This window comes from Corylus avellana, chromosome 11 (genome assembly GCF_965113065.1).
Source record: "Corylus avellana chromosome 11, dhCorAvel1.hap1.2, whole genome shotgun sequence".
Classification (NCBI taxonomy): Eukaryota; Viridiplantae; Streptophyta; class Magnoliopsida; order Fagales; family Betulaceae; genus Corylus; species Corylus avellana.
Window position 1 is genome coordinate 2,527,042 of NC_142500.1, and position 26,189 is coordinate 2,553,230.

Consider the following 26,189-nt stretch of genomic DNA (forward strand, 5'->3'; position numbering starts at 1 on the left):
AAGTAGTGGGGTACAATTTGGTCACCTTATGAATGAGGCTAAGATTCTTTTAGAGAGCTGTTGAACGTGGAGTGTTCAATATGTGAAAAGATTTGGCAATGAAGTAGCCCATTGGTTGGCAAAATTGGCGTTGGACCAAAATTTAGAACATATGTGGACAGATACGTTCCCTTCTTGCATTCATGAGATTGTAATGGCTGAACAACACAATTATGAGTAATGCAATATTCGAGTTTCACTTCAAAAAAAGAAAAGGAAAAACTCGATATTTTAAAATTTAAATGTGTAATTTCAAAATGAATAATATTTTGGAGGGCTAAAATATAATTAAAAAAAAAAAAAATTCGAAGCTCTCGTGAAGCACGTCCATCGGTACGGCAATCTAATAGAAAAAAACCTCCCACCACACGCCACTCCGCTAATTCAGTCGCACCCCAAGAAAGACAAAAAGAATAACGAGGAACCTTATGGAAATTATAACGCAACCCCGCCTTTTCTCTTTATTCTCATTCTTTCCCCATTCAAAAGAAAAAAAAAAAAAGAAAAAGAAAAAGAAAAAAAAAGCTTATCTCTCGCCCTCACAGACCCTCACACTCCTCTCAGACACAGAGCCACAGAGCAAAATCTTGCACGGCGAGAGAATTTTCCGTTCAGAGATGGTGAGAATAATACCTATGGCGTCGACGATTCGGCCATCTCTCTCGTCGCTGAAACTTCCTCTCCTGCGGTTTGCTCTCCCTCCCCACAGCCCCTCTCGCCGCCTCTCTATGGTGCATCTCGGTAGCGGTATAACCCCTATGTGCTTGTTTTGTTTTCTGATCCCTAGATATATTCTTTGCTTTGATATTTCATTTCTTTGAACTGCTTGCAATGTTGTAATTTGGTCCGTTTTTTAGTGTGTGTTTATCGCAGTGCGGAATTTTAGATGCTATGCTTGTTAATTTCTTAGTTGTATATAATTTGAGTGATACCGGATTAAATAAACTGAAATTTTTTTGCACGAAAACATAGTTCTATGTATATGTATGTATGTATGTGTGTATGTATGTACGTATGCATTGCCATTTGCCAATATGTATGTGAAAAAGTGAAGCCGTCATTGTCACACCGACTGATATTGAATGATTCAAACTGTGTCGTTTCTTTTGATTTATGTTTTGTATATAGTGAAGTTAGATTCCGGGAGGAGTGTGGCTATGCAAATTGCGCTTGAGCTGTTCAAATTCTTTTAATCTGTGTTTTGAATTAGAAGCTTATGATATGTGTGTGGATTTTGCCTCTTTTTGAAGTGGAGGAATATGGTAGTCATTGAATTTATTGCATCCCAATTTTGCTTCATTATGATGGCTGAAGCATTGGTACATTTTTGTGGCTTACTCCTCATATAGTGAAAGAACCATGGGCCTCATGTCTTGCTATGGCATAGGAAACACCAACATATTGATGGTATTGAACAATTTCAAAAATTTAGACAAAATTGATGATTTTCAGTTGTTATCCAGCTGTTCCACAGTCACAGTTTTTTGGTCTGAAAGCTGCTAAGCTGTTGAGAGGAGAGGGTAACAGCATGGCAGTGGCCGCAGCTGGAAATGCAGCCCAAGCAAGCACAGCAGCTACCCAAGAAAATGTCCTAGAGTGGGTCAAGAAAGACAAGCGAAGAATGCTCCATGTTGTTTATCGCGTTGGAGACTTGGACAGAACCATAAAGTATGTCTTTTCAGTATGATGTGAAATGCTCTGACTCTTCTTGTATATCATCTATTCTTATAAACAACTAGGACGAGAGGAAACTTGAGATCAAGTTAAATTGTCTGGTGATTGCAGATTCTATACAGAATGCCTCGGGATGAAACTGCTGCGAAAACGTGACATACCAGAGGAGAGATACACAAATGCCTTTCTTGGATATGGGCCCGAAGATTCTCACTTTGTTATTGAACTCACTTACAGTAGGCCATCTAACTAGTGCTTAGTTTTGTCGAACTTTCCTTAAGAAACAATGGAACTTCTTATGAAGCTTTCATGAAATACTAAAATAGTAATATAAGCACTGTACCTTGTCCTTTCCTGAAGTCAATTGTATACATTGCCGTGCTATCGGTGCGTTTTGTTGATATTCTTTTTGATTTAATGATGTGCCCAGATTATGGAGTTGACAAGTATGATATTGGTACTGGATTTGGCCACTTTGGTATTGCTGTTGAAGATGTAAGTTCCGGTTCTTGAACGATTTTTTGTATCTTCTTCCTTTTAATCATGTGGTAGATTTTCTTTCAATATTCTTCTCACTCTGATGTTTGTGAGCTCCTTACTATACTTTGGTTACATATGCTATACTGTCCTCTAGATAGTTGTTTCTTTCTAGACGTGTACTGGGGTTTTATCTTTGTGGTCTCTGATTAGGTTGCAAAGACTGTGGAACTCATAAAGGCTAAGGGTGGTAAAGTAACCCGAGAACCTGGTCCTGTCAAAGGTGGCACTACGGTAATTGCATTTGTTGAGGACTTTGATGGCTACAAGTTTGAACTTTTGGAGAGGGGACCTACTCCTGAGCCCTTGTGTCAAGTAATGCTTCGTGTAGGTGACCTTGATCGTTCCATAAAGTTTTATGAGAAGGTGAGATGTTTTTCTGTGCAAGATTCTGCAATTTCAGTCTCAATTGCTAAGTTATGCTCATTGCTTTTGGCATTTCTCTGTTAAGTCACGTATACAGTTGTCAATCTATATCTCCTTTTATTATGTAGGCCTTTGGCATGGAACTTCTTCGCAAACGTGATAATCCAGAGTACAAGGTATCTTGAAATCTTTTGGCTAGATCTTGGATTGACATATATCTTTGTGTATTGATCTATTTTATTAACAGATAAGATTGTTAAATCAGGAGCTAGACTAGATTGATAGGGGAATATTTTGTTGCCTCCAACCTGGTGCCCTTTTGGGGAATTCTACTTTTCTAGTCGACCTATTTAGCATAGACACAACAAAACTTTTTGTGTCGTTGTGCCAACAAAGTTATAAGATTCAACAGTACAAGGCATTTATATATTTGCGTATACCTGCGTTCCAAATGTTTATATTCAGAGTCGCAAAGTTTTTGGTAGTTTTTTTTTAGTGTGCATTTGTTCGTTACTGACATAATTTTGTGGGTTTTTCTTTTTTCTTTTCTTTTCTTTTTTATTTTATATAGTATACAATAGCAATGATGGGTTATGGTCCTGAAGACAAAAATGTCGTTCTGGAATTGACATACAACTATGGGGTCACCGAATATGAAAAGGGAAATGCTTATGCTCAGGTACAACCTATACCCCCTCCCAAAAAAAAAAAAAAAAAGGGAAAGAAAGCTTTTTCCCTTCCCTCAAATTTTTTTTTTTTTTGAAAAAAACTGTTTTGCTGGTGGGTGTTGGTTATTACTTCTTGTAACAAGACATTATACTAGTAGTATCACGCCGTGTTTGAATTGTCGGACCTTGGAGATTGACTTCTTACATTGTTACAGATTGCAATAGGCACAGATGACGTTTATAAAACTGCAGAAGCTATTAAACTTGCTGGAGGAAAGATTACCCGGGAACCTGGACCATTACCGGGTATCAGCACCAAGATTACTGCATGTTTGGATCCTGATGGTTGGAAGGCGGTATGGCTTGTAAAGATTTCATGCTTGTGTCTGGGGAATTTTTGTGTTCAACAGCATTTTGCATATATAGCATTTTATGGTTTCATGCTTGTGTCCGGTGAATTTTTGTTTTCAAATGCATTTTGCATGTATAACTTGAATGGCTTTTTGCTGCGGTCACAGTGACTGTCACCTCTTCTAGAACTGTCAAGAATGGTTCAGTACGTATTTGTTCAGAACAAAATATGTAAATATGGGTTAGGGCTGAGATGCATAGTTAGGTCAGAGATGCTGATAACTATGTACCTTTAAGTACGCAGTTAGGCAAACTTACCTAGATGCATAGCATGTATGGAAGGCTTTGGATTAGGTCAGAGACACTGATAACTTGGCAATTTGATAATTTTTGCCAGTATTTGGCTCATTACTTGGGATTCGCCCATTTTAGATGTGCTTTTAAACCCTTCTTTACATATGCTTTTTAAGACTCAATGCTAAACCACAAGCTGAAGGATTTCCGCCTGTAACCTTTAGGATGAGACATAATTTTTGGGGAAGCCTGAAGGCTTATCTTAGTGTAGAAGTGAGTATACACTTTTTTCTTTTGGAATACGTGTGATAGAATAAAAAGAAAAAAAGGGAAGAGTAAAGACTAATTTAGAGCTATCTAGAAAATATTCCTTCAGGCCAATAGAAAAGTTAAAGGCAAGGAACTTGCTCCAGGTTATTCAAGGATGCAAACAATGATCATAAACACAAGACACACCAAAGTGCAAAGTAGACTTTTGAAATGTATAATCTTATTTGATTAATTTGGTCCTTTGTTTTGTCTGGTTTCTTATCTGATGATCATACATACTTTTATGATTCATTTAGGTTGATGCTTCTTTGTCCATTTTGCAGGTTTTTGTAGATAATGTTGATTTTCTAAAGGAGTTGGAGTGAGTTTTAGGAAAATATCATACCAAGCTTGTGAGAACAAAACCTGTTACTTGGACCGAAACGAATTGACTGAAGGCGTGAGAGAATGTATGAAATCCCATTTTGTAGATAAGATAATAATAATTTCCATTATGATTATTAGCTTTACAGCTTTGTAGTTTGAGACTTATAATTCTGTTTAATTATTTTGCTCTATAGATGTCACATGAAAAAATTTCCTTGTGAAATACTTATGTTTGATTTGGCTACTGATTTCAAACAAGTTAATCGTAAGCAAATAGATTGATTTTTAAACCTGTATTCTGGCAATGGTGTTTCCAAGCTGTGTTGTTTTTCATATGGGAAAAATTTGGTGGAAGTTTTCAGCGCTTAGGTTCTGTTGTTTAGCTTGTGAACTTGGTTCCTCGATGTGGCCTCATTAGCTATACACCACCTATGCTGGCCCCAAGGGATGACATGGTTCCATGTTTTTCATAAGGGTGGTGCTATTTTTACTGTTTTTTGTTTTAATTTTTTTCTTGTGTTTTGTGTTTGAAAGCGGAAGGCATCTTATCCTTTGAGCCTTAAAGGCTGATTAGTTATAAAAATAGTGATATTTCAAATGTAAAAGGAGAAAGTCTAAGCACTTGTTTTAACTATCACTTAATTGATAATGTTCGTTCAAAATTTCAATTGGAACAATGTCTTCTCGCTCTCAAACTACCAAAAAGTTGTCAATGCTCTTTTGCGTCCCATGTATCGCATAATTCAACTTTGCTTCCAAACGCTCAAAAGCCTTTATTCAAAATTGGAAGGTGATGAAGCCATTACTGGCTTTGATACTAAATTGCTATGAACCTAAATATTAAGCGTGTAACGAGATAGTTTAGGTAGGTTAATGTTCCCCCAACTACCAATTGTGTGAATGTCACTTCTAAACTATCAAAAGAATGTTAAACAACATTCAAAACTAAAAAAAAAAAAAAAAAAAAACTTAAAAAGAAAAAATCTAAAAAATAAACACAAAAAAATTGAAAAACCAGGGGCCATTTTTATATTTATTTTTTAGATTTTTTTTTTTTAAAAAAAAAAACAAAAAAGTTTAGTGGTTTTTTTTTTTTTTTTTTTTTTTTTTTTTTTCTAAAAAAATGACCCCCGTTTGACAATGAAATGAAAAAAATGGAGTGAAACGGTACTGTATCATATTTAATTGATATGAGAGAAAAAATGTAAGAATGTTTTATATAAAAAAGTGAAAAAATTTGTTTTTTAGTGATTTTTTTTATTTAAATAGTAATAAAAAGTAATTGATGTGATATAAAAAATAAATGTTTGAGTTAATTTTGAGAATAATTTTTTTGATTTTTGGATTCGGTCCGGTTCAGCCATTTTCCAAACATAGCCTAATAGTTCCTGCATTTAGGGCTTGGTGCAAACGCCGTTAACCAACCTGAATAGAAGAACGACGTACCGTGTACAGAAGACATGATAATTAAAAAAATCTTTTCCCTTATTCAATTAAACAAAAAAAAAATCCTGTAAATTGTAATCCTAAGCTTAAACCCTACACACTACAGCACCGTCCCCTGCGAAAAAAGCATTAGACCCTTCTTATTGAGGTACCAAGGCTTCTCAAAGATGAAAAAGAGCAAATGAAAATGGAGGAGAAAGGGAAGGGCGAAGAGATAGCAGCAGCAGCAGAGGAAGGAGTGAAGCAGCAGAGGAAGAAAAAACGCAAAGAGGTTTTCCCATTCGGCAATTACAGAAACTACTACGGCTACCGTGTAATTTCTTATTCATACTCTTTTCTTTTTTTCTCTAGCGAGCATTTTTTTTGTAACATGGGGTTCGTTTTTTAATTTATTTTTATTTGCTTCGTTCAATTTTCTCGCCAACCAAACGTGGGATTAGTGTTTGTATTCAGTTTTCGAGTACCCAGTTTCACGTTTTCATTGCAAGTTTGGAGTTCTTGTGGGCATGAGTTTGAATTATAATGGTGACCAGTGGGTGTTACCATGTGGCTATGAAATGCAGTCTTTTTTTATTTTTTTATTTTTTTATGTAGATTTTGAGCTTATGACTTGGTTTAGGCGTATTTTGTTCATGATATGTGGTGGCACAGTTTGAAACACTTGGGAGGATTACTATATTTAAGGTTTTGGGAATTTGGGTATTAGCTCAGCTTATGCTTTTAGGAGTGGTTTTATAAATCACATTTAAAAAAGATGTTAAACTTTGTTGTTTTATTTGATGTTCCAGATAGGTCGGGACTTGGAAGAGGAAGATCCTCGTTTAAAGGTCTTGAAGAAGGAATGGTTTGAAGACAAGGATTGTCTTGATATTGGCTGCAATAGTGGGATAATTACCATCCAAATTGGTAATAAGTTCTCAGTTGAAATCTCTCTTTATTATTATTGCATGCGTCTTTTGCAACTGTTAAGCCTTTGTTGGTTGTCATAACTATTTTCTAATTTTTTTAACGGGCTTCGAAGGAAGGTTCCAGGAGGTAGTATGCTTATAAAAAAAAAAAAGGAGTTTGGCGGCTTCTTGATGGGTCTTTTGGGTTGGTCTTCTTGGGCTGTGTTTACGGGTTTTGTTTTGGGTTACCTATGTATTGGGTTACCTATGTATACAAATTTCTTGTGTACTTAGAAGCGCTTTGCGCTTTTTTTTGATATATACAACATTACTTCAAAAAAAAAAGGGAGTTTGGCGCTTCAGTGTTAATGATGCGGAAATAAAAAGAATAGGGATCAGAGGGGATCACCCTAGGAAAGTTCTTTACATACTAAACATACTAAGAAGGAACCTCTGACTTGTAAAATCTTCAAACTGTCATGTTTATCTCAAGTTATGCGTTCTTCTCTTTTTGTTTTGTATTTTTATTTATACAGAGTGATATTTAATTATCATGTCTTTTGTACAGCTAAAAAGTTTCAATGCCGGAGCATTCTTGGAATTGACATTGATTCTAGTAAGATTCTATTCATATTAATCATTTGCTGAAAAGTTTTGAAGTTGAAATAATGCCCTTTGCTCTATGATTTTGTTGCTTCATATTTTCAGCCTGTTCGTAAAAATTGAAAAATTGTTCTACATTCCTTGAGTAATACTTTTTAGCATTATGCCCTAAAGGTGTCAACAAACTACAGCAGACTTGACGCTGATAATTGTTTATATATTTGCATGTGTGACATTGAAAGACCTTGGTACTGTTCATATGCATGTCATGTGTCCATATTCTGGTTATTTGAGCTGTTTTTGACCTTACAGCCTTTAATAGATAAAGATGAGCTGTCATATGCTTGTTTTCCAAAATTGACAACTCTCTTAGATTATGATGCAATCTGTTTGTGTGTGTTGGACTCTAATAAGCATCAAGTAGCTTCAACATTTTATTTTTGAAATTCTTGGGCCGTTTCCTATCCGAACATTCTTTAATTTCAGGTTGGTTGCTATAGGTTGTTCTTGTCATTTAAAATTATGGGTTTACGAGCATGTGACAAACTTTGTACTCAACTTTTGAAGTTCTCCACTGTTGAAATTGACAGACATCAAGGATTGCACTTAATCTAATATTCTTTATGTGCTAGATCGAATACAGGACTCATATTGGCATCTCAAAAAATTTGTGAAATTGGAAAGTGCTCGGAAGACACATGCAAAGTCTTCCAAATTGGAGGTTGCAGAGAGTGCAAATGGTCCAGAGCAGAGTGTTACTGCATCATCCAATGAAGAGACAAAAGGAATTTCAAGGGATTGTTCCCCTTCTATGAAAAGAGATCTGTATGACATTGTCTCTTTCCGGGAGGAAAATTTTGTTCAGAGTCGGCATCCACGAGAGAAGCAATATGATACTATCCTTTGGTAAGTTTTTTTGGGTTATATTATGTCTATGAGAGAATCTTACTTTCAGTGGCAATAATTTTTTTACAAAAGCTCCGATGTTACCCAAACTTTTTACTTAAAACTTTCATTATAGGGGAAAAAAAAAGAAAAGATAGAAAAAAGGGTAAATTACACTTTTCCCTCTTAGAAAACACTTTTTGCATCATTTTATGCCTATCAAATGCATTGCAATGGGAGCTTGAAATTGGGAGGTCGATTGCCACATTTTGAAGTTTGGTGGGGACATTGAGAATGGGGTGATAGTTTGAGGAGACAAAATGTAATTTACCTAAGAAAAAAATTAGCTTCAAAAATCAATGCAGCTCCAACAAAAAGCTTGTGATAATAGGATTTTATTCTTACATTTTCTTCCCCACCGCCCCCCCCCCCCCCCTCTCTCTATTTGCCTCTCTCTACAAAGCTCTAAACACAAAATGGTAATAATTATTTTTACCAAAAGTTCAATGTTTTAGTTAGGGTAAAAAGAAAGAGTGTCTTCTGGTGCACCTTCTAAATGCTATTTTAGGTGCACGTTTATAGTTCATATTTTGCTTAACCTTAATGTACTGCTTGTTTGGTGATGGATTTGTCTCCTGCATTGCAGTTTGAGTGTGACAAAATGGGTTCATCTTAATTGGGGTGATGACGGATTAATTACATTATTTTCAAAGATTTGGGGATTGCTTCTTCCGGTAATTGTTATTTATATTCTCTTATTTTGCACGTGTTATTTTCTTTGAATTATAGATGGGATTGTGGTTGAGGATGGTTGTGGTTTTTTGGTACTGCCACCTTGTTATATGGAATGGTCTCTCTGAACAAGTTATTCTTTTCTTAAGCAGGGTGGCATTCTTGTGTTGGAACCTCAACCTTGGAAGTCATATCAAAACAATCGTCAGGTGTCTGAGGTAATAATTTTTTAGCAAATTGCAAGTCTACATGATAGCAATTCTATATATATAGAACTAAGTACCTGTTGGTTATTAAAAAATTTAACCATAAAGGATGCTGCAAACACTTCTGTTGCTTGCAGCAATTATACATAATGTTTATGATAGGTGTGGGAAAAGGCTGTATATCGTGAGATTCCTTGCGTCTCTCATAAAGTCCTTTGCTACTTAGCTCTTCATGTTTCTGGGATGTTGTTCATCACTGGAAGTGATCGTAGTTCTGGAATCTTCAGCAGTAGTTCTGATAATGAGCAGAACCTAAGCCTTCTTATCCTTAGTACAGGGAGAGGGCTCTTGCTTCTCCTTGGGTCTTAAGTGATCTGAATTGAAAACCTTACAAATTGGCGAATAAGTTTAACCATTCAGCTTCCTATATAATATTATATTATCCCTCAAAATTTTATTGCTTAATTAGATCTGCCGAGGGTCTAAGGCATTGTTTTCTACTCATTTTGCAGACAACAGCAATTAATTATAAGAATATTATTTTCCATCCAGAATGTTTTCGGGAAATACTTCTAGACAAGGTATGTTATATATATGTTTCTGTTCTAGCATTTGTGCTGAAGTTTGAACACAGTTAAACAAATGGAATAGGGCCCTTATTTCATCTTTTGTTTGCTAACATCCTTAGATATCTGACTTTTAAATTATTTCCACACACCCCCCCCCCCCCCCCCCCCCCCCCCCCCCCCTCCCTGCTTTTTGATAAGTAAGATAATCTGATATTTAATATAATTGCAGATTGGGTTTAGAAAGGTAGAAGACATAACTTCCAGCTTATCAGGAAGCAAAGCTGGATTCAACAGACAAATTTTGGTGTTCCACAAATGAATCATCTACTAAAACAGCATTTTTGAGTAATCATTTCTCTATCTTTATGGAGAGGTAGAATAGTTTGTAAAGTTTTGACTTTTGAGAGTTACATTTTAGAAAACTTGGATGATGCATGCTCAATGCTCATGATGTGGCTTGGTATGGGATAGGATTAGCAATGATAATTGTAATAGAATGTATTCAAAATCAACCAGAAGGTGGCCTATGCATAAACCTTGAATGAATATAAATGACAGTCAAGATTTAATAATTGGAAATGATGTCGTTTTAAGCGACCAAGATTTACGCATGACGCTAAAGGCAGAACAAACACTTTTCTTGCATTTCTATGTTTCTTTTTGCATTTTTTGTAATTGTGGCCACTACTTTCTATATGGCAGCTAGTCAACAGATATAATTTATGGTTTAAATTTACTTCACCTTTGAAGTTTTAGGAGTTTTTTAATTCGAACCCCAATATTTAAAAATTGGCAATGTACCTTTCTAATATTTTAAAAATTTTTAATTTAGACCCCCTGTTACTAATTATCGTCTAATTGGACGGAAATCATCTCACATGCGATTTTAATGCCCTCTATTCTAATTTTGTTATCATTAAAACCTATGAAATTACGTAATTACCCTCAATTTTATAGGTTTTAATTTGATTAGATTCATATTGGTTAATTATAATAAAAAGACATATTGATTAATTAGATTCATCTTCAGAGGACTCATCTTGCGGGCACAGGTTGAGCAAGATCTATTGGAGTTAAACGAAGCAACCAAAGCAAGTGATAAGATCACTGGGTTAAAACAAAAACATCTCCCAAGTATTTTCAAAATACACTGACAAACATATTCACAAGCTACTTTCTCCTACATATTATTACACCATAATTAGAAAGCGAAAAACACATAAATATATATATATTTTTTACCAAAGAACCCAAAATATCTGCTTACTTTTACAAGCCCTTATTCTCAACTTACTTTAGAAGGATTTTATTTGTGAAAAATACATTTAATAGGCTTTTTTTATTCAATACCAGAGAAGGAAATTAAAAAGGGGAGATACGTATTTTCATGTTCTTTTACACCCAAAAGAGTGTGACTTGGTCCCCTCCCAAGGCAGCTGTACAAATTTCGAGCTAGAATCTCTTTCAATCGTTACAGAAACCCAGATTATCAAAAACGAAAAAGAAAAAACAAAGAAAAGAAGAAAGTACATTATCAATTCAAACGATTTAATTATTTGCCACTTTTCGTTTACCATAGATGTGATTTGATTACAATCACACATCTACGGTAACTACTTAATAAATAAAATAATACCAACACAAATATAGAGAAAATCCCTATATTCAAACAAGAATCTTTTAAATTTTTACTCATAGCGTAAAGATTTTGTTTATTCTGATAAAGAGAAATGTTATATACCACATATTTATTTCACTTTTAGCATTACTCTTCTCATAAACGACGATTATAAATACTTATTCATGAAAAATGTCTCAACAGTAAACTTTACGAGAAGTATAAAATAATAATAATTAAAAATAAAATAAAATAAAAGGCGCCAAAGGTGTCATGTCAACGAGTTCTATTGGTGTGCCCGCCCCCACATCTTGCTTGCCCTACCAAACAACATTAATTTACTCTCTTGATTGTGGTCGATACAAAACAAATTTTCCGCCCCTAATTAATCCTATAAATACACACTAACTTCCTTAATTAAATAAATAATATATTATACTATTCAGCCCAAGACTCATTGCTTTCTAGAGAGCATATATATATATATATATATATATATATATATATATGTAGGAGAATGCATTTTTTGGTAGACTTGCGATATCTGGTTCCCCCGGCCCACTAATCTTTCTCAGGGCCTTAACCTCAAGGCAAGCTTTGGGCTCAGGATCCCAACTTGAATAACGACCCTATTCTTAATTATGATGCCATATCTGTTTCTTTCCATTTCCGTACTACTCTTCATGTTCATGTTACGCACGGTCACGGTGGAGCGACTTCACTTGAGGGCAGGAGATTTCTCCGGTCCCCTGAATCTTTCATTGCTGGTCTCCTTGTTTTTCCCATCATCACTCTTCTGGTTTGTCTTTCCCATACTCGCAATCTTATCTCCTTGGTATCAAATTCTTTCGGGTGTGCTGAAGCGCAGAAGATATCTTCTGCTTTTAATTTGTGACACCCTCCAACCCCCATTCCTACTCTGCTCTGCTCTTATCATTATCTGCATCACCCAACGTCCTCAAGCTGATCAACTTGAAGCAATTGAAATTGAGGGGAACAATTAATACTTAAGATAGATTTGAAATCAACATATATATGAGCTCTTCCTTTTTCCTCTTCTTTTTCTTTTTCTTTTCCTTTTTTCTTTTGACAAAGATTTTCTTCCAAGTTGTTTCAACTCGGTTTATAAAATAGTTAAGTGTCTTTAAGCATTTTTAATTATCATTAAATGAGTTTGAAAATTTTTTATTAAAAAAATATGTGCTTCTTACCTACTAAAAGTCACTCGACAACTTTATATACCGAGTTATAACAAGAAAAACTGTCCTTTATTTATTTATTTTTATCTCTAGTGCTAATCAAAGATAAGGATGTATATATATTACACTTACTGTATGTAATGGTTCGCTCATTATGGAAAATTTTATTTATATTCGTATGATTGTGCAAATATTTTAATTTTTGATGATTTTGGTCCTGAATCATATCAAAATTTTTGAACTTTCATTAGTAAAAGAGTACTAATAAAAGAGTTAGTACTCGTATCATTTCTCAAGATTTAAAAAGTGCAACACTTCCCTTCCAATAATACCCAAGATTACCTTGAATATGACAAGTGAATGTACTGGAACTGACGTATACTAACTGAACAGTCATGAGGTCTAGGAAATTTCAGAACCAGAACCACCCGTAGATTTCCAAGCCCAGACTATTTCTTGCTTTCCTTCGTTTGTTTTTAGGACGGATATAACTCACAAAGCCAAATAGAGCCGCGCCATCCGTCATCTGTTTCTAAGAAAACACAATTTTACAAAAGGCATCGATATAGCAAAGTCCTTATTTGTAGTTTACATTTATGTTCGAAGAAAGCGTATACTAGACCAAACTGAGGTAAATTAGAAGACAAAATAAAAAAAATAAAAAAACCCTTCGAAAATTTCCTTGAATGGAAAAAAAAAAAATAATAATAATAATAATTACCATAAATTAAGTCCACCCAAATCACTTTTATATCCCAAAAGGATCCCTACAATTGGACTGCCCAAATTGCCTGTAAATCGAAACAGCCAATTGTAGGGAATATCGATCCACATTTGCTAGGAAGAAGAACCGTGCGATACACCACTGCACCCTTTAAACCACCAGAAAAAAGCAGAGCTCTCAGGATCAAGTACTGGATCAAATTTAGCACACTAAACCAAATTTCTACAAACAATATTAACACTGCACCAAATCCAGCACCGGATCACAACTGCAATCACTAGAACAACTACACGGTTCAACTTTCTAAGCAAAATTTCCACGTCTGGCTTCCTTCTTTTGAGGTGACTGCCACAGTGCCTGAAATTGATAGCGCCCCAAATAATATATTGAAAAAGGTAGAAACCAAAACGCTAAAGAAAAAGGTGGAGACACCTTCGGACGATGAACAGGCAACTCTAGATTATCAATGAACTTGAATGGCCAGAGACCTTTATAGAAGCCATCCTCTTCTACCAATATAAATACCTTTGTCGAACTCACCTCAACTGCCTTTGCAAACTACCCATTTCCTACACCTTATCTTCCTTTCTTTTCCATGGGAGAGCTACCATTGACTGGAGGCGTGAAATACACTCATATTCCCTATTCCCACAGGAGTATCAGCACTAAAACATACAAAGAGCCATCGTGTTTAAGTAGATCAATTGAATACAACCTTGCATATTTCTACCCAAATGTCCAATGGCAACACCAGGCTCCCCAAAAAGGGTTGACAGAAGGTGGAATCAGAATGTTGATGCCACCAAATTGTGTTCTGAAACGACTAGGCGGTCGGTCCAACATTCATGTCAAAAAAGCAGCCTGGATTTCAAGTCTCATATTAAGTGTGTGAATTTTTCCTTGCAAGCAGAAGGAACCCCAACAATTCCCATACTAATCAGCTTCCAAAAGTAACATACCTGGCAGCTGGCATTGAGAAACCTTCTCAGACAGTAATGCCACAGCAACCAAACAAGATGATAGGATTCTTAGATCTCCTGATTACAATATAGCAGATTTTATTAGCATCCCACACGTCCTGCATAAAGGGCTCTGCAGATTTCACCTTTCAAGTAATAATTGTGGTACATTAACTACAACAACTCCCAGTAAGAGAAAAGAATAATCTAACCCACCCCTTTTGGAGGGAGGCCACTTCTTCCTGCTGCGAAACCGCCAATTTCAAATTTTTTTGTTGAAATCAAGGGTGCACTTATTATGCCATCTCCAAATTTCTAGAACCAGCATACAAGAAATTAAATAATGTCAACCGTTCTTTTATGCCTTCTTCCCCAGTAAGCACTCAGGCAGCCTCTTTCCTAACAAGTAGTAGCATGTAGAGTAAGAACTGATATACCATCTACAAATGGCATTCCCCTGCCATATTCCTTGTAGCCAGAAGAAAAATCCTGCAAATTACAAAGTATGAACTGATAACTGAGCATGTTATTTAAAATTAGTCTTAAAATATGAACATCAATATGCAAAAATTTCTTAACACTCTGCATCACTTGATGAAACAACTAGAAAGCACTCATCCTCTTTGAAGAATGAAACCACAAAACAGACTTGAGCACGAGTTATGGTGTCCTACCTACAACTAATGATATGTAAGGATACCTTGACGGTATAATCGGATCTAAAAAAAATGTAGGATGGCAACTTTGGATATCAAAACAATGGAAAGGGTATTATTAGACAAAAAAATAAAACACAGATTCTCCAACATTCTACACAATCTTAAAATATTAACTTTCACGAATTAAGATGAAGCACTGAAAGATCAGATGACAACCTATAAACATCAAAATGACCCATCTTCTACAATGTAGATCACCACATCACATGCTTGGAAGAGTAGCAAGTGTCCAAAATGACTACCTTCAATATGTTTTAAATGTCACAATTCTTGAGCTCATTGAGCCATATTTTCCCCCTCAAAACAAGTTTCAGAAACACACGTTCATTGACCCGATCACTTCGAGAAATCACTGTTATAATGGAAAGCCCATTAACCTAGTCAAAAGAGAGAAAATCAAAACTTGCAAAAACATCTTCAGTTCGAGCACCAAGTTATGTAGGGATGCTTCATATAAAAATGCACCAAGATATGGGCATCAAAACTATTAAGATCAAGAAAGATTAGTTTACTAGGTAAAAGATCCTCCAGGGAAATACCCAAGGGTCTGATCCAAACGATATAAACATTAAGGTTACACCAGCAACTCATAACCATGGATCAAGTAAAATAAACAAATTGTCAAAAGCCAAGTATATGGCACAAGAGACACTTATTATCTAAGACTAGAAATGGGAATTAAAAAATTCTTTCACGCGACATTCACATTACATAGGACTGTAAATACAAGTTTCCCATGAGCCACTTGAGATATCTATGTACAGCGCAGGACCCAGGCTTTTGTAGTCTGTGTTTATAACAACCAATGTGATTGAAGTCACCTTAAGAAAAAATAACGCAAGCTGGCATCAATAGAGGAACTAATGCAGCATATCACACCAGTCGCACATGTTTCAGCCCCCATAGATGCATCAGGGGAATATTCTCGATCAGATACATAGCGGAAAACCAAACATCAAATCACCACACTTTTGCAGCTTCAAAGACAGTATTGCTGGAATCTTCTTGAGCAGATCCACAGCTAAAAATACAATGCAGATTAGTCAAAATACAATTACTGCATAGGCTGTTAAGCAAATAAGAAAGAATCCAACCAGAACATGATTGAAGCATGTGCCTGATAAATTACCACATCATTTTGCAGAAGAGATGCGTGGTAGTGACGAAATCCAGCTACTTGAAGGACCCATTCTCTTGCCATGTCCATTACCAGGATTTGTAGCTTCGGAGGGCAAGACAGCCTTAGAGGCATTTCTTTTGGAGGGACCAGAGTTTGAAGTAGAGGCCATGTGTGCTTCGCTCAGCATCTAAAAAGGAAAGTTTATCCCACGGTGATATAACATTTTAGAAAATGGATAATATATGAGGACAATGCATTACATAACACATTATTTGCAGCAAAATCAGTTACCAACCCCCCCCCCCCCCCCAAAAAAAGAAAAGAAAAGAAAAGAAAAGAACTCAACAAGAAAACAACTTACATTCTTCTCAATAGGATTCTCAGAACTTAAATTCTTGCTAATTGGTGATTTAAAATGCATCCGAACAGCAGGACCAGTGGCATTTCCTGATCTGATGCGGTCTGCTACTTCAGCCGAATAAGGAGCATTGACACCTCCTGCCAATTAGACATTAACCAATTATGATATTATTTCTTTAATGCAGCTGAAAATTGATATCAAGATCTGTAGGATTAAATAAATAAATAGCACTTGTTTTCTACGCTCCATGCCACTTATGCTCTAAATTAGCACCAATTCGATGCAGCCATAAAATAATATTTGTCTATCTGCACTTCATATAAATTCTTCATTCCAGCAAGCAATGGCTTAAAATTAGAACACTCATGTGAGATGTGAAAGTGCATCAGCAAGAACTGACCATGATGATTGTCCACATCCATCGGCATTGCACGACTGCTGCTCCCTCCAGGAACTGGCTGTAATATGTGGACATTCAATATTATTAGAAACACAGCAATGTCCCTATTTTGAAATGAAGTGATTAACATTAAATAGACCAAGCAGCAAATATACATACAGATAATCGGGACTGGGTTCTACTCTTTTGCGATTGCTGGTATTTTATGATCGTCCAATCAAATACGTAATCGAATTCATACCCTACCAATTGCCAAAAAAGAATAATAGTTAATTTGCAGCAACATACAGCGTAACATGGAAAACAGTTTGGATATCAATGACCATCACTTATTAATTCAGTGTTCAGAAGTGATAACATGCTTATATTTACAGAAGACAAACCCTTTTTATTTGTTGAGGAAATTACATAGAAGGCCATGTATCCGCAGGTAAAACTCACAAACTCCATCACTCTGGGGAAGGCCCAAGGATGCTACTAGGACAACAGGCTGAAGTTTTTGTTTTTTTCTTAATATATATATATATATATATATATATATATATATATATATATATATATATATATATTCTTTATTTTTGTTGGGGGAGGTGCAAGGATTTAAAAAGGAGCAAGGGACATCAACCGAGAAGAGAATCAGCATGATTTTGCAGTTTCCATAATGTCTCTCGTGCATTGAACTCCAAATCCAATTGGAAGAAATAATGGGTACGGCTTATAATTGATCAGATCTGTTAAACCACTCCTAGAACATGCCATGCAGGAACTAACATTGCTTCCATGCTAGGAATTAGGAACTCTGCAATATATGAAGAAAACTACCCAAAAAGACAGAAAAATGGGATATCTATACTTTTCTCATCAATACCTTCACGACCAAATAAGTCACGGAATAGACGCTTTAAGAATCCATAATCAGGTCGCTGATCAAACGTCAAGGAGTGGCAGTAATGAAAGTATGAAGCAAACTCCACTGGATGAGATTTGCAGAGAACCTTCAAGAAACACCAGTCACATCAGAAACACAATACATAACGTTCATCATACATATCAATGGTCAACAGACTCAACACACACCTCAATAGGAGTTGATAACTTCTTCTCCATTATTTTGTCATACTTTTGCTTCTTTGTGGCAGCCTTCAAACCCTGCCATGGAAGGCTATACACAGAAACTGAGCCATTAGACTAATTATGTGCCAAAGAATACGAAAGAAGAAATCACATCTTGAGCTCCCAGTATCCAAATAATTAATACAAGTAGATATGATTAGAGGCTCTGGGCTTGGTTCTTCTAAATTTAGTTTGTAAAGAGGAAAGAAATGAAAAGAGATGATGTACCTTCCTCTCAAAAAATATAACAGCACATATCCAAGTGATTCCAAATCATCCCGCCGGCTTTGCTCTGAGAAAGTTACCAAATGAAGATAACGAGTGTTTACTTCATGAAAAAAAAAAAGAAAAAAAAAAAAAAACGAAAGGAGACATGGCATCTCTTAGCTTACCAATTCCAAGATGAGTATTGCAACTTGCATAACGCGCAGTCCCCGTCAAGTTTTTATTCTCCCTGTATAACACCATGCTTAAACTAAGGATATGTATCTATTTACTGCATAAAAAGTTCACCAAAATGTATTATGTACATGTCCATGAACCAAAAAAAAAAAAAAAAAAAAACCTGTAAGGGATATGGCGATTGGTTGTTGCATCCCGATATCTTTTTGCAAGCCCAAAATCAATTATGTATACCTGATAAGCACAATGAGAGCAGAGGATGATTAGTGAATGCAAACACAATGGAAGAAGAAAAAAATCTAAGGTAAAGAAAAAAGACAGTAAAAACAATCACCTGATTTGCTTTTCGACCAAGACCCATGAGGAAGTTATCGGGTTTTATGTCTCTATGCAAAAATCCTTTGGAGTGCACGTACTCTATTCTTGTGATCTGAAAAAAAAAGTAATATATTTATCAACGGACATAAATTAACAAAAGAATTCCACATAAAATCATATGAAATATAAATTACTGTGAAGATTCTTCAAATTGGACATCCATAGTGTGAGCTCACGGTCATGGATACAATATGCTCTATATTCTTTCTCCAAACAATTCTTAACTGACTATCAGTGACTCCAATAAGAAAAATCACGGCACACCAGTCATATAGAAAAAAGCTGATTGCAACAAAACCAACAAATTTCTCTGGAAGAAGTCGCTGGAAGTTGTTGAACTATGCTTTTGAAGCAACATTGCACCATCGATTCTGTGCCCGTGAGTGAGCGCATGAACTGCATAAGTAGGTGGGGTTGTCTCCACCAAAAGTAAATCAGAGGCGCATTAGGACGGAAAATGAAGCTTACCATTTGATCAGCCAACATCAAGACCGTCTTCAAAGAGAATTTCCTCCCACAATACACCAACAGGTCCTCGAGACTCGGTCCCAACAAATCAAGCACGAGCACATTGTCCTCCCCGTCTATGCCTGACCATCTTATGCCCGGAATACCACCTGCACATACATACAAATACACACACACACACACACACACAAAACCAATGATTCCAATGTCACATACTAATTTAACAGTAAAGAGTATGTATAATTGTACGAAGGCACATACTTCCTCCTTGAAGAATATTGTATAGCTTGGCCTCGTAAAGCAGCTGTGGATGCTTTGTTTTACTATTCTCCTGCAATACAAAGCAAAAAGTGGTATTAATTAAACAAAATGAAAAAAATAAAAAGATTAGTAATTCCTGGCTAAGTAGTTATAGCTACTACTGTATAATTCACACACTGGAAAAATCCTAAATTGACAATCAATTGATCATTTTTATTCTTATTAATTGTTCATCATAGACCTAAGCTTAAATTAAGCCCCATGCAACAAAGTCAATACATGCAAACCATCACTCATACCGCAAACTCCAAGTACACACACACACACACAAACATATATTACATGAACGTATATACAATCAGATCATGATCCACACGTAGCCGAGTCCCCGTAGTCAGACTAAAAATACGGCACCAAAACGAAGCAAAAGCCGTTACGAGAGAGCAAATTAAAACTTACAATCTTAACGGCGAGGATCTCAAACGTATCGATATGCGTGGCTGCGAACAACAATCAGAAATTCAGAGAGGTCAATCAGAATTTTCAAAAAAACAACAACGCCTCCAAAACTCAAAGCACCAACGCGTGTAGAAACTCACCGAGGAAGATTTCTCCGAATGATCCGCTTCCGATCTTGCGGCCGAGCTTGTACTTGCCGCCGACGATCCGTTCCATGCTGTAGACTCAACGATTCGGATCTCTCTCTCTATCTCTCAGAGTAGCTAGGGTTTTGGACTTTAGATCGAAGAAGAAGAAGAAGAAGAACAACTGGAGGATCGGAAATTGGAGGGTACGGACAGAGAGACTTGGTTTTATAGCTGAGAGAAACTAAGCCACACAGACAAACGGAGAGAGGCTGAGAGGGAGCGTGATTTGTTGTTTTGTGTGGGTACTGTGGGTATCGTGACGATAAAGAGAGAAAGTTGAGGGGTAGCTTTGGGATTTTGAGTTTGGTGGAGCCTTGGAGGCGGGTTGACTCGTTGATTTTATTACTACTACGAAATACGGATAAAGGCCTAAGCTTTTTTAAGGAGTTTATTGTCATTTTATAATAGGACCATTTGGTATTATAATTTTTTTGTGGCGGGGCACTGGTGACATAATCACAACAATGGCCGCCCAGGCGGATGTAGTTTTTTTTTAAATTGAGTTAAAAAATTATTTTATAATAGTGATATATGTTATTTGAATATGTAAAATACATATATTTTTTTAATAATAGGAGTAAAATTAAAATAAATTTTATTAAAAATTTATATACATTTTACATATTATTAAAAAAAAATAAACATATTATTTTTATAAACTAAATTAAAAAAAATTACTCCAATCCAAGAAAAACTTTGTCCTTTTTTTCCCCCTTCTTTTTAAATACATCTCAAAACAACCGGCTGAGAAAATGTGTTAATGAGTTTGCAGCCGATAGAGTATCTCGGCGGCGTTCAATTTCATTTGAGTCCAGAAGTCAAGGCCACTTATATCTTGCCACGCGTCGTAAGAAATCTTGCCACCAAGTGCCTGATTTACGATATTACCCTTAATCTACTAGGGGAGGGGAATCGAGTAGGATTTGTTTTGTGGTACGAGTGCCGTGGCGGACTAGGAGGACGGTGGCTGTCGTCCGGGAGGCGGGGACCACATGGCATTTGGATATAGCTGAGAGTGATAAGGGCGGATAATTCGCGAGACAATTACATCTTTGCCACTTTCACAGAAATGTGATTTTTGAGTCTTGGCTAAACTGGCAGCAACGTAGAGCAAAGTTACCATGATCGGGGACGTAGAGAAGATGGTGGCGGTGGGCCTTGTCTGGGGCGCCACCAACGCCATCATGCGCCGCGGCGCGCTGCTGTGGGACGAGGCCCTCAAATCCACTTCGGGGCCACCGCAAGCACAAGCACCGCCGCTCCACAAGCTCATCGCTTCGCTCAAGAATTGGCTCACCCTCCTCTCGATCTGGCAGTACTCGGTCCCCTTCTTGATAAACCTCTCGGCCTCCGCTACTTTCTTCGCCATTCTAAGCCACACCCCCATCTCTCTCACCGTGCCCGTCACCAATGCGACGACGTTTGCTGCCACCGCCGTCTTCGGATTGCTGTTGGGGGAGAAGACCCGCGTGGCCCACGCTTTGCTTGGTACGGGTCTGATCGTTCTCGGTGTTTGGCTTTGTATTTCGTGACGACCTTTTTTTTTTTTTTTTCCTGAAATTTGACTAACCCTAAACCCTTGGTTTCTTTGTTGAGAAAACTGGGGAAAAGAACTGGAATTTTTGTAATCTATGTTATTTTAGCTTTTGAATTCCTGTTGGGTATTTCAAATATTTTTTTGAGATTGCATTACGAATGAATCCTATGTTTGTATTTGGTTTCTGAAATATGAGTTTGTAGCTGGTAATTTGGAGAGTTTATGTTGACTGGCTTGCCATTTTGATCCCATTTTCTACTCTTTCCGTTGATTTGTGCTGATGAAAACAATATGGCTATAGAAGTTGCATTTGTTTCATACTTGTCCAGAAAAAAGAGAAGAATATTGCATTATTTCATGTATTCGATTGTTCAAAATTAGCTTAGACGATGATAACTCGATACAAGGAATACATTTGATAAAAATAATTGAAAAGCAATAACGGGGACCGTTTTTCAATTCAAACTCAATGAACAAAAATAAAATCAATACAAATGAAACACACAGGAACATTAAGGGTTATATATCTTAATTGCTGGCCCTCATGTTAGAATTGTGGTTTAAAACATTCAGGTGGCATCGTTCCATTGAACCTTTTATAATCTTTGCAGTAGTCGTAGATCATGTAGTTATCTTGGACCCACTTTAACTGACCCAACTTAGCATAACCCAACAGTTTGTATATGGGGGAAGTCCACCAGTTAGCGGGATTGGTTTGGGAAGCACATTGACTAATGCTGACAGGTCCTTTCCATTCGCAAGCCCTTGGCCTAAATTGGCGTAATTTTGCTGTGAAGGGTGAACAGGTCCAGTTGATCTTCTCCAGCCCCCCTCTTGTTGCCCAGTTATCCGCATTCCATAGGCTGGTGTAGACATTCATCCCTTGCTTGCTGGGGTACGCAATCCCCTCACTCTCATAGTTTCTGAAAACACGTATTGGCAGACTATCGACATACCACCTGAAATTATAGTGATGAATTCAGAGTCTAGTAACAGGATGGGTTCCTGGATTAATTAGGAATTGTGAAAATGGGTGGAGAATATTCTGTAAAAGTTGGAATGACTGGTAGTAAAAACTTTCAGGAGGAGAAGAAAATAAATTTCTGTTGGGGAAAGCCATTGACGTTTGAAAAGTATATCTTTTGTCTGATACAACAGAAAAGAATGATTTGTTTTGTAGAACAGGAGGCAGACTAATGATTTGTTTTGTAGAACAGGAGGCAGACTTACACAACTTCAGTGGGGTTCCAATGTATGGTGTAGTTGTGGAAATCAGCAGTTGGGTCAAACCAAGGGTAGAATTGTTGCTCTTTGCTTCCATTTCCTTGTGTGTAGATGTTAGTGTGGATAATGTAAGGTTGTCCCGAAACATTCCCTAAGAACTCATAGTCTATTTCGTCATGGTTGCTCCCACTAGAGGATAGCTGCAGAAAGTTTAGTATGGAATGTTAGCAATTTATAAGTTCCATTTATTGGGACTTCATCAACCCTGGAAATATTTTAAGAAAGATGGAGAAGATTTGCACTATAATTTTTGTTTTCGCTGGGATTCCCATCAACCAGAGTTTTCCCCTATCACATCGGGAGACAGATTTGGTTTTATGAAATACATATATGTTTTAAAGCTCATTTGACAAACTTATCAAAAAAAAAAGAAGCTCATTTGACAAAGTTGATAAATATTCGTGTTTTATGATCCCTTCTTGTTGGCGATCCAGTGAACTTACATAGTAGGCTGTGACAGATCCGGCAGAGTTCCCTGGTACCAACTTAATGAGCATTTCAATGCTTCCAAATAAGAACGCTTTCGTTGATTGAGCACGACTGCCTGAATGCCAAAGCAACAAGATAGTCTGGTTAAACAGAGGAAAGTCACCATATTTATATGAGCTTTTATATGTTTCATTGTCACTTTCAGTTAAGATATTCTATAACCTGATAGCTTACATGCCTAATGCACCTTTTCATAATTGCCTTGTTATGAATGGATTAATCTGTTTCCTGTAGGAGTTTTAACTGAATGAAGTAATCTGATCAGTTGGCTCAGATGTACTTGTGGCATTCATAATTTGTGCTTGTGCTTACGACTTTTACATGTTATAACATTTTGTAAAATGTTGTATGTCTGTATTTATCATTTATGTGATCATATGCTTTTAGATGCGAAATGTACTCTTTCTAAACAGGACCATGAAACAGCAGAAGATAAAACTCAAATGTAAAATTCAATAAGTATAGGTGACAAGCAGATTATGTTTACCTGCTTTGTTATCCAACACCAGGTGAAGATCATTGCCGGTGCCTACGATTGAAGACCCATTGTTGGCGCCCGGAGTGAAATACATACTCTGGTAAAAGTTTGCATTGACAAAACTTTGATCAAGTGCAATTGCAGAGATGAATAGAGCCATTACCAAAACTTGTAACCTCGCCATTCCAAATCCCGTGAATAGGTATCCTCTGTTTTGTGTCAAACGCTGGTGGTGGAATGGGATTCTTTTATCTTTGGTTTGTGGCACTGACTGCTATATATAGCTGATAACCAGCACTATGACCTGCTAGGATGCACCTTTCCTTGATAATTCCTTTTCTCAGCCTGCTGTAATGTCCAGCTTCATTGAGGAAGACTTTTGTAAATTGTAAGGTTGCTTACACGTAAGTTGGTTTTGCAACAATTTTCTGCATATTCCTTCAATTACATGCTGGCCTATGATATATTAGGTGAATAGTATTTTCTGACTTCTGCATATTTAAAAATTCACCGATTTCCAGAGACCCTTCCACATGGATGGATGCCATTGGAAGCAAAATTTCCATGTCAACAAAAAATGGGAATCAACAGAGAATCATGCTGGTTTTTATTGTTTTGTTTAAAAATAAAAATAGCATTATATTTTGTAGGTGGTAGGAATGTCCGGATCGTTGAAGTGGGAAAAGTGGTGTTTGGTGGCTTAGCTGGGACACGGTTCGAGTTGAATAATGTCGTGCATGGCACTAAGTAGGTCTGGCCCACGATGAGATCCCCAAGCCTCCCTTGGGTGGCCTGCACTCAGTTGAGGAAAAAAAAAATTAAAAATTAAAAATATATATATATGGGTTGAAAATGAGAATGGTATTGGAGGAGGTCCTAAATCTTTTCACAGTAATTAACTGTCCTATGAAGTTTGACTTTGAGTGGTCTTTTTGTTTGTTTAAGTATAACAACCTTATAACACACGCAATGAGCGGAATTTTTTATTATAATTTATTTGAGAAAAGTCTTCAAAAGAGTAAACTTTTTGATCCCGAGTTGCTATGGGAACAAAGGCCGAAATACAATAGATTCTTCTATTTAAGTGGTTCTCACTTTTCTTTTTTTTTTCGGTTTCTAACTTTCCCGAGAGTCTGCGACACATTTTCTTCTTTTATTTTACCTATCAATAACAGTAACCAACTTTCTTTCCCTCACTCAATTAACTAATTGGCTATCAAAAATGAAAAATGTTCATAAGATAATTTTGACCTATATTTCTTTACTTAAAATCAAATAAATTTAGAAATTCATAAAGTTTAATCCTTATAAAATGAAAAATATTAATATAATAGAAAAGAATAGTCTTTTTTATTTATTTATTTTTTTGGTTCCAATGAAACAAACTTTGAAAGCCAATGTCTTCCATCAATTAATCACGTAAATAATGTGTATTACCAACATAAAAAACTACTCAATATTGAACAACAATGTAAACTAAAAAACCGTCATACGTAGTACAAAAACTTAACAAGGACGGCTTGACCTAGGGATGCGATCCTACTTATATTTAAGCCAAACAAGGATTACTCTTGACCGCTAGACTTTGGTACGTTTCATCAGTTTTCAATAAGAAACACTTTATGAATGCTTTTTCCTCTGTTTTATGCAATCCCTTTGAATTTCCTTAGTTTTATAGAAGAATTGTGAATTGTGAATTGTGTGCGTGTGAATACAATGACTCAGTACGCCACGCTTCATCACTATACATTGTCTCTTCACAATTGACAAGCATCATCCTTGTTATGTAATCAATCATGCTTAGTTCTCTCTAGTCTGAAAAATGTAAAAGGTCCGACCATATATTCTAAAGGTGATAAGGATTTTAGAATAGAATAGGACCAGTCATTTTTTAATTACTTGTAGTTACCTTTACTGTATCATTTCTTAATTGATTGGCTATATTCAACAAGTTTGACAAGATTATATGATGTTTTAAAGATGAAACCCAAGCATTTTATGCCAAGTCTACACGATGTGAAAGTTGGAAAACATTCTACACTAATAAATCATCACAACTTTTCTTGGTATATTGCTATTTGTGTCATTATCTTATTTCATTATTATAGAGGGTTTTTGGTGATACCAAAGGTTGATTAG

The 26,189-nt window shown here is 36.2% G+C and overlaps 5 protein-coding genes across 11 annotated transcripts; 3 read left to right on the forward strand and 2 right to left on the reverse strand.

The window, feature by feature from the left end:
* Window positions 1–556: 556 nt before the first annotated feature.
* Window positions 557–4,862, forward strand: LOC132166302 (Glyoxalase/Bleomycin resistance protein/Dioxygenase superfamily protein). Its single transcript, XM_059577099.2, has 9 exons — window positions 557–786; window positions 1,503–1,707; window positions 1,825–1,949; window positions 2,144–2,208; window positions 2,404–2,616; window positions 2,745–2,792; window positions 3,188–3,295; window positions 3,500–3,640; window positions 4,523–4,862. Exons 1-9 carry the CDS (start codon window positions 657–659, stop codon window positions 4,562–4,564), a joined length of 1,077 nt encoding a protein of 358 aa, XP_059433082.1. The 5' UTR covers window positions 557–656; the 3' UTR covers window positions 4,565–4,862.
* A 1,196-nt stretch (window positions 4,863–6,058) lies between these two features.
* LOC132166116 (S-adenosyl-L-methionine-dependent methyltransferases superfamily protein) lies at window positions 6,059–10,384 on the forward strand. Of its 2 annotated transcripts, none has more exons than XM_059576881.2 (8): window positions 6,059–6,324; window positions 6,800–6,917; window positions 7,467–7,514; window positions 8,134–8,407; window positions 9,033–9,120; window positions 9,268–9,336; window positions 9,837–9,905; window positions 10,123–10,384. In XM_059576881.2, exons 1-8 carry the CDS (start codon window positions 6,193–6,195, stop codon window positions 10,210–10,212), a joined length of 888 nt encoding a protein of 295 aa, XP_059432864.2. In that variant the 5' UTR covers window positions 6,059–6,192; the 3' UTR covers window positions 10,213–10,384. The 2 variants fall into 2 exon arrangements, with proteins under 2 accessions (XP_059432864.2, XP_059432865.2); XM_059576882.2 differs by having other exon boundaries at window positions 9,271–9,336.
* A 3,034-nt stretch (window positions 10,385–13,418) lies between these two features.
* On the reverse strand, window positions 13,419–20,538 carry CKL4 (casein kinase I-like 4). Of its 6 annotated transcripts, none has more exons than XR_009438605.2 (19): window positions 20,215–20,538; window positions 20,075–20,115; window positions 19,616–19,685; window positions 19,355–19,503; window positions 18,843–18,938; window positions 18,672–18,742; window positions 18,499–18,560; window positions 18,335–18,398; window positions 18,071–18,155; window positions 17,862–17,988; window positions 17,153–17,235; window positions 16,994–17,051; window positions 16,594–16,730; window positions 16,242–16,419; window positions 15,934–16,133; window positions 15,355–15,489; window positions 14,610–14,882; window positions 14,394–14,471; window positions 13,419–13,791 (listed from the first exon to the last, which is right to left on the reverse strand). XR_009438605.2 is itself a non-coding variant. In XM_059577673.2 (15 exons), exons 1-14 carry the CDS (start codon window positions 20,288–20,290, stop codon window positions 16,246–16,248), a joined length of 1,293 nt encoding a protein of 430 aa, XP_059433656.1. In that variant the 5' UTR covers window positions 20,291–20,538; the 3' UTR covers window positions 15,606–16,133; window positions 16,242–16,245. The 6 variants fall into 6 exon arrangements, 1 of the variants encoding a protein (XP_059433656.1); XR_009438603.2 differs by having other exon boundaries at window positions 13,419–14,076; XR_009438604.2 differs by having other exon boundaries at window positions 13,975–14,471.
* A 682-nt stretch (window positions 20,539–21,220) lies between these two features.
* LOC132166338 (uncharacterized) lies at window positions 21,221–22,022 on the forward strand. Its single transcript, XM_059577140.2, has one exon. The coding sequence runs from the start codon at window positions 21,384–21,386 to the stop codon at window positions 21,792–21,794; it is 411 nt and encodes a 136-aa protein (XP_059433123.2). The 5' UTR covers window positions 21,221–21,383; the 3' UTR covers window positions 21,795–22,022.
* Window positions 22,023–22,346: 324 nt separating this feature from the next.
* Window positions 22,347–24,283, reverse strand: XTH26 (xyloglucan endotransglucosylase/hydrolase 26). The gene is made up of 4 exons (XM_059577354.2): window positions 24,060–24,283; window positions 23,527–23,627; window positions 23,030–23,223; window positions 22,347–22,758 (listed from the first exon to the last, which is right to left on the reverse strand). The coding sequence occupies exons 1-4, from the start codon at window positions 24,232–24,234 to the stop codon at window positions 22,347–22,349; spliced, it is 882 nt and encodes a 293-aa protein (XP_059433337.2). The 5' UTR covers window positions 24,235–24,283.
* Window positions 24,284–26,189: the final 1,906 nt, after the last annotated feature.

What these genes read in the sequence shown, in the direction of transcription:
- LOC132166302 (XM_059577099.2), top strand. Translation starts at nt 657, where the DNA reads ATGGTGAGAATAATACCTATGGCGTCGACGATTCGGCCATCTCTCTCG. An exon ending in GACTTGGACAGAACCATAAA is followed by an intron (nt 1,708 to 1,824) that starts GTATGTCTTTTC and finishes TGGTGATTGCAG; the next exon opens with ATTCTATACAGAATGCCTCG. An exon ending in TTGGTATTGCTGTTGAAGAT is followed by an intron (nt 2,209 to 2,403) that starts GTAAGTTCCGGT and finishes GTCTCTGATTAG; the next exon opens with GTTGCAAAGACTGTGGAACT.
- LOC132166116 (XM_059576881.2), top strand. Translation starts at nt 6,193, where the DNA reads ATGAAAATGGAGGAGAAAGGGAAGGGCGAAGAGATAGCAGCAGCAGCA. An exon ending in GAAACTACTACGGCTACCGT is followed by an intron (nt 6,325 to 6,799) that starts GTAATTTCTTAT and finishes TTGATGTTCCAG; the next exon opens with ATAGGTCGGGACTTGGAAGA. An exon ending in TGGAATTGACATTGATTCTA is followed by an intron (nt 7,515 to 8,133) that starts GTAAGATTCTAT and finishes TTTATGTGCTAG; the next exon opens with ATCGAATACAGGACTCATAT.
- CKL4 (XM_059577673.2), bottom strand. Translation starts at nt 20,290, where the DNA reads ATGGAACGGATCGTCGGCGGCAAGTACAAGCTCGGCCGCAAGATCGGA. An exon ending in CAATATTCTTCAAGGAGGAA is followed by an intron (nt 19,504 to 19,615) that starts GTATGTGCCTTC and finishes ATGTATGTGCAG; the next exon opens with GTGGTATTCCGGGCATAAGA. An exon ending in AGAATCCTATTGAGAAGAAT is followed by an intron (nt 16,420 to 16,593) that starts GTAAGTTGTTTT and finishes TTTCCTTTTTAG; the next exon opens with ATGCTGAGCGAAGCACACAT.
- LOC132166338 (XM_059577140.2), top strand. Translation starts at nt 21,384, where the DNA reads ATGATCGGGGACGTAGAGAAGATGGTGGCGGTGGGCCTTGTCTGGGGC.
- XTH26 (XM_059577354.2), bottom strand. Translation starts at nt 24,234, where the DNA reads ATGGCGAGGTTACAAGTTTTGGTAATGGCTCTATTCATCTCTGCAATT. An exon ending in GGTGTTGGATAACAAAGCAG is followed by an intron (nt 23,628 to 24,059) that starts GTAAACATAATC and finishes TTTGGCATTCAG; the next exon opens with GCAGTCGTGCTCAATCAACG. An exon ending in TGGAACCCCACTGAAGTTGT is followed by an intron (nt 22,759 to 23,029) that starts GTAAGTCTGCCT and finishes CTATAATTTCAG; the next exon opens with GTGGTATGTCGATAGTCTGC.